At 33.8% G+C, this 12,500-nt stretch overlaps 1 protein-coding gene across 1 annotated transcript in view; it reads right to left on the minus strand.

Moving 5' to 3' along the window:
* The window catches only part of LOC144956742 (uncharacterized), a 22,630-nt gene that overhangs the window by 4,801 nt on the left and 5,329 nt on the right, over positions 1 to 12,500 (minus strand). The window contains exons 3-4 of the mRNA XM_078887421.1: positions 7,957 to 8,079; positions 2,195 to 2,239 (exon numbers count right to left, since the gene is read on the minus strand). Of these exons, the coding sequence (XP_078743547.1) occupies positions 2,195 to 2,239; positions 7,957 to 8,079 (168 nt within the window). The remainder of the gene's footprint in view (positions 1 to 2,194; positions 2,240 to 7,956; positions 8,080 to 12,500) is intronic.

Genomic DNA, 12,500 nt, shown 5'->3' on the forward strand with positions numbered 1-12,500 from the left:
CTACTACTACTACTACTACTACTACTACAACTACTACTACTACTACTACTACAACAACAACTACTACTACTACTATTACTACTACTACTACAACTACTACTACTACTACTACTACAACAACAACAACTACTACTACTACTACTACTACTACTACTACTACTACTACTACTACTACTACTACTACTACTACTACCACCACCACTAATATGTCTTTTATCTTCCATTATTTTCTGGAAGGTTCTGTTCCCTGACGCTGACCTTTTCTTATCAATTTGATCACCCCCCTGGGACACATATCCTCTACCCACGCCACGCTAACATTTCATTCATACTGCAACCACCATTGAGTACAGACGATACAAGTTATTTTTCATTATATTTTATTTGTTTTCCACGTTTATTTGTGTATTGTTGTGCTGAAGAAGGGTTTGTACCCGAAACGTCCATTGTCTGTTTTGTTCCCATACGAAGCCTTTCCATTTTCACTCTTTCGTTAGTATCATATAAAAAAGGGCAACATTAAAGATGCTTCTCTCCTTTTTACCAATAATATCTGCAAACATGAAGGTACCCCTTAAGGACATTGCATGGTTCTTTTTGTTGACTTTTCGTCAGCCTTTAATACCAAACAGCCCCACAAACTTGTTTTAAAATGGTCCCATCTCTAGATAAAACAATTTGTCATATCCTGAATACTTGGATTTTTGACTGATAGAAAACAGTCTATAAAGTAAAGGAGGAAGAAATCTCATAAGTTCGCCAGTAGCTCCCAGGGATGTGTGACCTCGCCCAATTTATTTCTTTACACAAACGATTGCCAAAGTTGAAGTGTGCAAAACATTTAGGTTATATCAGTGCCAGTAAAAAGGAAGAAAATTAATGGGATAGTAAAAAGTTCTAGAATTACAAATAAAGCATCCAAGAAAAAATAAGACATAGGGGAACTGGGAACAAATAGGGATCAGATGTAGATTCCAAGAGCACACTATCAAAGTACTTAGTTTGAGACCACCTATAAGTCTCATCCGGACACAAGCACAAAATCCAACAAAGAGGAATACACTCAAATACTTACATTATAAATTCAAAATAACAAATATAATAATACATAACAGAGAGATGATTTACAAGGAAAAAAATATCATTTCCCAAAACAATAACTGCATTTGACTGTTTCCCTCCCAGCTAGGACTCCGGCCAGGGCCAGGACAAAACCAAGTAATCTCATTCCAAGACAAAGACAGAAAGCATGTTGGAAAACATATATAAGGGGATAGAAGACACAATATATACCCCCTGCCCACTACGGGAGGTCAGGAACCCCACCCAGTTGGCGTCCTTTTATTGAAATTTACAGACGACACCATTCAATCCAATCAATAAATGTGTTTCTTGGTGTGACCAGGTAACCCCGATGTGACGAAAACTATCTTGAACTAAAAGGAACAAAACTAGTTAATATAAGATTACAGAAAGACTATAAAAAGAAGAAAGGAAAACTGGTTATGAAAATCGAAAAAGTTTATAAAGTATCATGCTAAAAACTACAATTTCGTTAGACAAATAGTAAAAAATAAATTACAAAGCCAGTAGTAGTAGTAGTAGTAGTAGTAGTAGTAGTAGTAGTAGTAGTAGTAGTAGTAGTAGTAGTAATAGTAGTAGTAGTAGTAGTAGTCGTCGTCGTCGTTGTAGTAGTAATAGTAGTAGTAGTAGTAGTAGTAGTAGTAGTAGTAGTAGTAGTAGTAGTAGTAGTAGTAGTAGTAGTAGTAGTAGTAGTGGTGGCAGTATTAGTAGTAGTAGTAGTAGTAGTACCAGTAGTAGTAGTAGTAGTAGTAGTAGTAGTAGTAGTAGTAGTAGAAGAGTATAGTAGTAGTAGTAGTAGTAGTAGTAGTAGTAGTAGTAGTAGTAGTAGTAGTAGTAGTAGTAGTAGCAGTAGTTGTAGTAGTAGTAGTAGCAGTAGTAGTAGTAGCAGTAGTAGTAGTAGTAGTAGTAGTAGTAGTAGTAGTAGTAGTAGTAGTAGTAGTAGTAGTAGTAGTAGTAGTTGTAGTCGAAGTAGTAGCAGTTCCTGTTCTTTTTGTTAACTTTTAAATTTTTGGTTTTATCTTGATAAAGCTCATATTATTCTTGATTCACTTTCTGGCGAGAAAACTATTCTATTTATCTAATTCCAAATATAGTCTTCATCTATACGTACCTTTATCTTTTGCTCCTGATGACATTGGTTTCTTTGATGAAGTTGCTGGGGAAGGAAGAGACAAGGGAGAAAAAAGAAATTAAAAGTTAAAATTCCCTTTATTCATCCCATATGGAAATTTGTCTCTAGGGTCTATTCCAAGGGAAGACTGAAATAACCCAGGCGTCAGTCGCAATGCAGCGCCGCAAATTGAGCTAGGACGAGGTGACTTGCTCAAGGCCATAAAGCGCAGCAGCGGGTGATCGAACTTAGTACCTTTCGGGTACGAAGCAAAGGCCGTACTGCTGAGTCATGCTGTCCCCTAAGGGTCGAGAAGGGTCGAATAAGAATAGGCGATAGTCGTAGTAGTAGTAGTAGTAGTAGTAGTAGTAGTAGTAGTAGTAGTAGTAGTAGTAGTAGTAGTAGTAGTAGTAGAAGAAGAAAAAGAAGTAGTAGTAGTAGTAGTAGTAGTAGTAGTAGTAGTAGTAGTAGTAGTAGTAGTAGTAGTAGTAGTAGTAGTAGTAGTAGTAGTAGTAGTAGTAGTAGTAGTAGTAGTAGTAGTAGTATAGTAGTAGTAGTAGTAGTAGTAGTAGTAGTAGTAGTAGTAGTAGTAGTAGTAGTAGTAGTAGTAGTAGTAGTAGTAGTAGTTGCAGTAGTAGTAGTAGTAGTGTTTGTAGTAGTTAGTAGTAGTAGTAGTAGTAGTAGTAGTAGTAGTAGTAGTAGTAGTAGTAGTAGTAATAGTAGTAGTAGTAGTAGTAGTAGTAGTAGTAGTAGTAGTAGTAGTAGTAGTAGTAGTAGTAGTGGCAGTGGTAGTAGTCGTAGTAGTAATTTTAGTAGTACCACTACTAGGAAAATGTGGTCCTTTAGAGTTATAGAACCAATCCATAAAGCCAGAGTTTCTTCTTATCTATACATCATAAATATAGATCTAGTCTATCAGTACATTCTGCCAGATCAAACCTATTCGGCTATGTGACGAGCTGTTTTCACTTGCCCGACTGCCTGTTGTCAAAAGCCCCTTCAATTGATGAGTGAACATCATGGACACCGGTAATTGCAAAAGGAAGTTAACACCTTGAAATTAGATAATTCAACAGGAACAGTTTGTTAGCCAATTGTCAACTCGAATTCGTTCCAAATTTCGCTTAAGAATTTATAATAATGAAATGGTCAAGATATCGCGAACTTACCCATTGTTAACAGAATGCTGTTTCTTACACCTCGCTAACCGCTGGGGGCCATACATACCTGTTCAATGTCTGTATTCTTCCTACTAATTATCCTTTCTCCTAATAAGACTCCAGGTGCGCTTATGCCCTCAGGTTCGCGTCTCATCAAGAGACTAGCCAACTGTAAATAACATTCTCGTCTCCCCGCTAATTTTGATCCCTACCCGGGTTTGTTAATCGAAATACAAGAACTGGCTATCTAGAATGTTCATTCCTCCCAATTGGCTATTCTAAAAAAATTGTTTCCCATGCAAATTTTAACAAAACTCATCTAACTCAGAATAAACGGCCACACACGCTAAAACATCCGGAGAGGAACCAGTTGTCAAATCTCAAACTTTTAAAGCAACTTTTCTTGGCTGAAGGTATTTTATAATTGACTCAACGTGTTCAATTAGAATGAGATATTACTGTGAATTCAATGCGATTTATTATTATCATTATTATCATTTATGTCTATCTTATTTGTTACTTATTATATGGATGTTCGTAAGTTGAAATGTTTGTATAAAATTACAGCTATAAGTATTTTATTCTATAGTTAACATTTTTATTATGAAACATGCTATTATTTCCATTTATATTCGGTACGTATATTATATGATTTCTGTAATCAACCGTCAATCCCCTGCTACACATCATAATCATATTTATAATTCCTAAATTATAAAATATAAGGGACAAAATCCTGCTACAATCTCATCATGTAGGATAGTCCAGCTGTTAGTCATGAAATATTTAGAAAAACAACATCTACAGGCATCTAGATTATGCTAAGAGCTATTGCAGATTGCTTTTTGCAGATTTTTCTTCAGCGTTCAATACAATGCAACCTCAGTTGGTTGTTCAAAAATGGACTAGTCTGAATTTAAACAAGTATATAATTGCTTTGGTGCTCGAATTTCTTACGGAGAGAGCACAATATGTTCAATTAGGACAAAACATATCTTCCTGTATAACTACAAATACTGGTGCTCCTCAAGGTTGTGTATTGTCCCCTGTAGTATTCACAATATACACGAATGACTGTAGAAGTAAAAACCTGAGTGTACCTTTAATAAAGTTTTCAGATGACACCGCTCTTCAAGGCCTCATAACAAATGGCAACGATGTGGCTTATGTGCAAGAAATTGATAGATTTGTGTCTTGGTGTGATGCCCACCACCTAGAGCTTAACATAAGCAAGACAAAGGAGCTAGTGATTGACTTTAGGAGAGTGAAGGAACCGATAGAACCGTAAAAATTAAAGGACCAATTCGTCCAGCGAGTTCATCACTACAAATACCTTGGTGTAACGATTGATGACAGGCTCAAGTGGTATGAACACTTGAAAATAATTAGGCATAAGATGCGCAGACGTACATATTTTTATCAAAACTCTCTCAGTTTAGAATAGATAAAACCCTCTGCACATTATTTTATGGAGCAGTAATCGAAAGTGTTTTGTTATTTTGTATAACAGCTTGGGGAGGCAATTGCTTAGCAGTGGAAAGGAACAAAATAAATTCAAATATTAAAAAATGCATTAAACGCTATATAAATGATGTTGACGATGTAGATCTTTTATACCAGAAATTTTGTATAAATAAGATAACTAAAATATTAAATGACCAGTATCATCCACTAAGACCATCAGTTATTATGTCAGAAAGAAGTGGTCGCCCTTTCTCTATTTCAACGAAAACAGAGAGACACCGAAAATCTTTTCTGTCGTCCAGTATTAGGCTTTATAACAACAAGCAATAATCATTTTATATAATTATTTCGCATTTTTACTTTCAAAAAATGTAAATATTAATTTATTAATTTATTTGTTTTGCAATGTTTTTCAATTTTAAATTTATAGTGACAGTTTTAACTATTTTACAGTGTTGAAATTATTCATATTATAAAGCGCAGCTCTGGTTATGGAGCAGCTCCTTTTTTATATATACATCCTATTTCCATTGTATTTTTATCTTATTGCGTAAATTATAACATGTCTGTACCAAAAAAATTCCTTTTTGGGATGCAATAAAGTATTATTATTATTATTATTATTATTATTATTATTATTATTATTATTATTATTATTATTATTATTATTATTATTATTATTATTATTATTATTATTATTATTATTTATTATTATTATTATTATTAGTTGATGTTTGATATACAAATTATGTTATGATTATGATTACCATTATCATTGAGGGATCGCTTCTCCTTGCCTTTGGTCGGCAAATTAAAGCTGTCATGATGTGTCGTTCAAGGATGAAATGATGGCGAAAGATAAACCAGAACTGTCTCTAAGACCTCTTTGTTTAAACTCTAACTGAAGGTCCGTGACACACCAGAACAACTTTGCCACCCCAGAAACAGTCATTGCTCTTAAAGAAGATCCGGCAGAACCAGAAACAACCATTGACCGTGCAAAAGACGCAAGTCCAGTCTCAATAAGAAAAGAACCAAATATTAAATCAAGCAAGCCTTGACTTGGGTGACTTCGGCAACAACAGTTGGACGAAAGATCATCCACTTGGGCTCATACTATTTTCAAATTACCAACCCAGTGACACATAGGATTAAAATTAATAAATAAATAAATAAATAAATAAATAAATAAATAAATAAATAAATAAATAAATAAATAAATAAATAAATAAATAAATTCGATCCTCTTAATTAGAGCCATTCTTCTTGTGATTAAATAAATACAGGATTAATAGTTAAAAGTGTAAAATATACATCATCCATAATCTACATTCTACCTTCCACTTATTCTCTCTATCTTTTCCTGTAACGATCTAATTAAACTTGTATAGAATTGCTACTATTGTATTGGGTGTTACTACTGTCTTGACTCATTTGTTATTATTACAATTAGATAAAAGGGCTCTTAAGATTATTCTTAATCAGCCCTAGATAATACCTGAGCCGTTTGTGGTGTAGGTTGATTGGCGCAGTTAGTAACGATAGCCATAGCGCGCCTACTAGGTTCGAATCCAGACCATTAACCTTATCATTTGGACTCGACCCCACAAAAGCACCACCACAGTTTACCCAATTGCTAGGTGGTATATTCAGAGATCAGTAAACAAAACTCAACTGCTACCGTTATGGATTCTGGCCTCTTTGCCACCTAACTATTTATGTGTTGAACATGATGACGTGTGCAACATGCCTCTCCTAGGGACATAATGCCAGGGCCAGTGCGCTATGAGTAATTTTACCAGTTCACTCACTGACCACTTATAGCGTCGCTTGACTAGGTGGTTTAACAAAAATATGTAACACTCAGCCGTCAACGACGCACATTTATACCATGTTAATAATAATAATGATAATAATAATAATGATAATAATAATAATAATAATAATAATAATAGTAATAATAATAATAATAATAATAATAATAATAATAATAATAATGGTTGTAATGATAACTGTAATAGAAATAATAATAATAATAATGATAATAATAATAATATAATAATAATAATAATAATAATAATAATAATAATAATAATAATATATAATAAATAATAATAATAATATGATGATGATGATGATGATGATGATGATGATGATGATGATGATGATGATGATGATGATAATAATAATAATAACAATAATAATAATAATAATAATAATAATAATAATAATAATAATAATAATAATATAATAATAATAATAATAATAATAATATAATAATAATAATAATAATAATAATAATAATAATAATAATAATAATAATAATAAAAATAAAATAATAAAATAAAGAATAAAAAGAAATAAGAAGAATAAGAGAAGAAGAGAAGAAGAAGAAGAAGAAGAAGAAGAAGAAGAAGAAAGAAGAAGAAGAAGAAGAAGAGAAGAAGAAGAAGAAGAAGAAGAAGAAGAAGAAGAAGAAGAAGAAGAAGAGGAGAGAGGAAGAGAGGAGGAGGAGGAGAAGAAAAGAAGAAGAAGAAAGAAGAAGAAAGAAGAAGAAGAAAGAAGAAGAAGAAGAAGAAGAAGAAAGAAGAAGAAGAAGAAAGAAGAAGAAAGAAGAAGAAGAAGAAGAAGAAGAAGAAGAAGAGAGAAGAAGAAGAAGAAGGAAGAAGAAGAAGAAGAAGAAGAAGAAGAAGAAGAAGAAGAAGAAGAAGAAGAAGAAGAAGAAGAAGAAGAAGAAGAAGAAGAAGAAGAAGAAGAAGAAGAAGGAATCGCTATCTACGTTAACATAATAGTCCAGTTCTAGTAAGTTGACGTCAGTTGCTACTCTTTGGGTAATGTAAATGTTGCTACTCGGAGCTCGAAGAAATAGATTATAATGTGAAGTTGAATGTAAGCTTTACAGATCAAATGAACGTTTCGGGTTTCCCCTTTATCAACAAAACAGGATGAATGAAACACCACATTCATCTGTGGTGTTTCATTCATCCTGTTTTGTTGATAAAGGGGAAACCCGAAACGTTCATTTGATCTGTAATTAAATTCAAGCTTACATTCAACTTCACATTATTATTGATTTTACTCTTTGGGTAGGATGCTTTTCAAAGCAATTGAAGTCCTGTCTGATGAATACATTCTTACCGGTGGTTGGTTTAGTAGTAGGACCGTCGTCGCAGGACTTTTCACACGTAGATACAATTTCGTCATGATCTGGTGCATATTTATAGGCTTCTCTGTATAGATCACACGTTTCCAGGCATTTCTCTGTCAGTGATTATTTATACAACAGTTATTGAAATTGTTCAAGTCGAAAATAGGCGGTATACAGAATGACATTCATAGTATATTATGGTCTCATACAATTTTTTTAAAAAAGAGGGGGAGGTGTAAGTGGGTAAAATGATCGAGTTGTATATATATTGGAAATATATTATTTCATAAAGCAATGACAAAACTTTTTCGCCCCAACAAAATTAATGAGAAAATATTGATACTTGTTATATAAAGTCCCAAACTGAATAAGGGAAGGAAATGTATGTTTCTTGAATGATCGAATAATTGTGCTGAGGGCTTGCGTAATGCGTAATACCGGCAAAGCGCGTATTCCTGGCATTTGGAATCGGCGCATAGTTGAGTCCGTGGAAAAGGCTCACTACTCAGATATAAAATGAGTACCTTGCCGTTAGCAGCGCTGTCTCTGTCGGGAAATCGTTATAATATCGCAAAACAGGCGTCATGTGTCATTCTACATGTTACGTGTTGCTTTGGACTGGGACCCTTTGTAAAGCGCTGAGCAAGAGTAGTGAATATTGCTTTATATATATATATATATATATATATAATATATATATATATATATATATATATATATATATATATATATATATTTTATTTTTGTGTTGGTAACAAAATATTAATGTATTCATAAGTTAAAAATAAAAAGATTATAGTTCAATATTTTTTGCATTTCAATCTTATTCTCAATATCTGATATCTATGTTTTAGATAGAGGGCGGGGTGGCCGAGCCGTTAAGGCAAAGCACTGTTACCCGAACGGTCCCGCGTTCATGTCCAGTTTCAGACATTTTCGGTTTTGTTTTTCTTTTTGCAAGATTATTGACTCTCGATTCGTTCACTTGGACAGCATATGTGTTTTCCCGTTGACATCAGGTTTTACTATTTTATCAGGTCGCCAGGATCTTAATCCATATTTATAATAGGATGAGAGAGACACCAGGCGACTCTACATCAGTGGGAACTTATTGTTACATTTACTTGTCCTATCTGAACTTGCCACTCTCCTGTTACTGATCACGCCACTTTCAAACTTAAGACATTTGAAGAATCTAAAACATGCATATAACGTAATGTCCATTAAACCAGCTCAAAACATTGAACAGGGGCTCCTAACTCCGCATCAACATTGACCATGTAAGATGCCTGTGGTTTACAATTTTAATTTCCATTGGACAGACACTTGGTTATCAGCCAAGAACGCATATTATATCACCTGAATATTCTGACTCAAGTCTATAGTTGCATCGCCTTCAGCACAACTTAATTATGTGATCGCCACAAGATGAGTATAAATAATCCCGTTATATAACAAAGCCACACACATCGATATGTAATGTTGTAAGAGATACTCGTACCTTAAAGGCTCAATACACGCGCGGTTTTGATCCTGGTTCAGACCCCGATCAGGCAAACCGGGGTGAAAACGCAAACTGTGTGGCCAAATACCTGGCCGATAAACCTAGGTACGGTCCATCGCTCGCAAAGCCCGTCTTGCTTAATATTTTTCGAGGCGATCGGCGATCGGGGGCGTGGCAGTATAAAAAATTGGACAATTTTTTTCGGATTTTCGCTGTTTTGACGTCAGATTGTGATCAGCGTCGAATTTACAATAGGTTTGATACCAAGAACTATGTTTTTACTCCAAAAATTGATGAAATTAGAAATAAAATTTAATATTGAGGTTATGTGGCCGACAGAACAGTGCCCCTCCCTGTTTTGTGGTATGACTCTCGCTTCCAGATCGGAAGGTTCAGGTTTCGAGACCTGCTCTGCCTGGCGCAGAGTTGAGTCCTTGGAAAATGCTCTTTACTCACATTTTCTCACCGTACTCAGGTGTAAAATGAGTACATGGCCGTTCGTTGAATTTGTTAGGAAAAAATGTCACATCGCCTGACAGGCGTTATGTCTCGTCTTTCAAGTTTAATATTGCTGTTGCCTTAGGACCCCTTGTAAAGCGCTTTGAGCACGTGGATATTGCGCCAAATAAATGCTGTGTTATTATTTTTTAAAAATAATATTTTTATAAATGTTGCACCAGGAAGAGGTAGATGGCAAAAGTTTCGTTCTTGATCATCGTAAAATTTATAAAGGATTTCATACAAAATAAAAAATAGTTTTCATAATTTTCAATGTAATGATATAATAATATGCCAGTTCTTTTTTTTTTTCCTCCTCACCCGTCAAATTTATAATAGGTTTGATACTAAGAACTGTGTGTTTACTCTAAAAATTGTTGAAATTAGAAATATATTTTAATTAATAGTGAAGTTATGTGGTCGACAGAACCGGTCCCAGTTACTGTCTCTCTATTCTATCTTTCGTCTTGCGCACAACAGTGATTTTTTCTCACTAAATTATATCAGACTGTTGAAGGAACGAAATTGACATCATTCAACTCTTTTTTATTGTTTTAAGGCAGTCATTTTGGTAATTTGTTCTCACTAAATAATATCAATCAGATTTTAACGTTCAAGGTTACTCGTAGTTTTGTGTGGCGGTACGTTATTTCCGACTGGCGGATGTTGTGAGCATTTTACCTAAACTCATAGCATCAATAACCGTCCAAGATATTTGCATCATATGTAGCAATAGCTATAATAATCTAACATGTCGATATATATATATATATATATATATATATATATATATATATATATATATATATATATATATAGAGAGAGAGAGAGAGAGAGAGAGAGAGAGAGAGAGAGAGAGAGAGAGAGAGAACAATTTACTTGCGCTATTTATACCGCTATATTCAATAAAGGTGCTCAAATCACTTTATAAGGGTCCTTGGCCAACAGAAAAACATATTAGACGAGACATCACTGTTAAGCGATATTACAATTGTGTCCCGACAGAGGCGACGCTGTAAACAGCGAGGTACTCATTTTAACAGTGGACAAGTTGAGAGAATGCGAGTAAAGAGCCTTTTCCAAGGACTCAATTATGCGCCACTCAGAGCGGGACTAGAACCCAGTACCGTCCGATCCAAAGGCGAGTAACAGATCACAAGACCACATGCATAGCCGCACAAGAAAGTGATGAGAGAATAGATACATATGTATTGAAGGTGGAGAGAGCGGATGAAGTGAGTAAAAATCTTGGATATTTATAGAAGGAACCAAATTGACTTCACTCATCTCATTGTTATTGTTTTTAGACACCCATTTTTATGATTAATTCTCATTAAAATATATCAGACTATAACATTCAAGGTTCCATGTAGATTTTTGGGCTGGAGTGTAATTTCTGGCTGGCGGACTTTCTGAGTATTTTAATTTAAAACGGAGCATCAATAGAACCCGTTGTTATTGCTTTTAGACAGCCATTTTTATAATTAACTTATCACTAAGTTATATCAATCAGACTATCAACGTTCGAGTTTGCAGTTTTGTGTGTTAGTATGTTATACCCCGTTGGAGATGTGAGTATTTTTCCAATACGCAAAATATCAATACATTTGCAATCTAATTTAATTTTAAAAGCAACGTAGACCACGGAAATTTTTCCATTTTGTATACAATAAAGATTTGTTATTTATCGTCATTATTATTATTATTATTATTATTATTATTATTATTATTATATTATTATTATTATTATTATTATTATTATTATTATTATTATTATTATTATTATTATTATTATTATTATTATTATTATTATTATTATTATATTACTATTATTATTATTATTATTATTATTATTATTATTATTATTATTATTATTATTATTATTATTATTATTATTATTATTATTCATAAAACAAATCGACAGTGCTCCCGTGGCAGGTTAAATGGGTACTCCTCGGGACTACTCGCATTCGCACCCCCCCCCCCTCCCTACCACACACACACACAAGCACACAGCTCTTTTTTTTTGGGGGGGGGGGGGTCGTTGTTTGTAGACTATAATTCAAGGTTACATCAAATTTTGTGTGTTGGTATCAATGCCCACGCCTGTCATCAATAGTCAAGGCTTTTTGGCATCTGCCAATCCCAAATTATGTCTGTGTCAATGTCAACCGTGATGTCGCGTCAACGAGGAGGAAAAAAAAGTACAACCAAAAAAAAAATAAAAAAAGGTTACTAATGATAATAACTGTCATATTATGTCATTACAATGGAAATTATGAAAGGAATCGATTATAAATTTTAGGGTGATCAAGAACGAAACCTTTTGTTCATCTACCCCTTCCTGACTCAAAATTGATAAAAATATTATTTTTAAAAAATAATTGCACAGCATTTATTTGGCGGAATATCCACTAGACGTGCTCAAAGCGCTTTAGAAGGGCTCCCAAGCCTACACCAATACTAAACATGAAGGACGAGACATGACGCCTGTCAGGCGATTTTACAATTTTTTTCCGACAAAGACAACGA

Source organism: Berghia stephanieae, chromosome 11 (assembly GCF_034508935.2).
Source record: "Berghia stephanieae isolate SIO BIC M18660-M18661 chromosome 11, UCSD_Bste_1.3, whole genome shotgun sequence".
Lineage (NCBI taxonomy): Eukaryota > Metazoa > Mollusca > Gastropoda > Nudibranchia > Aeolidiidae > Berghia > Berghia stephanieae.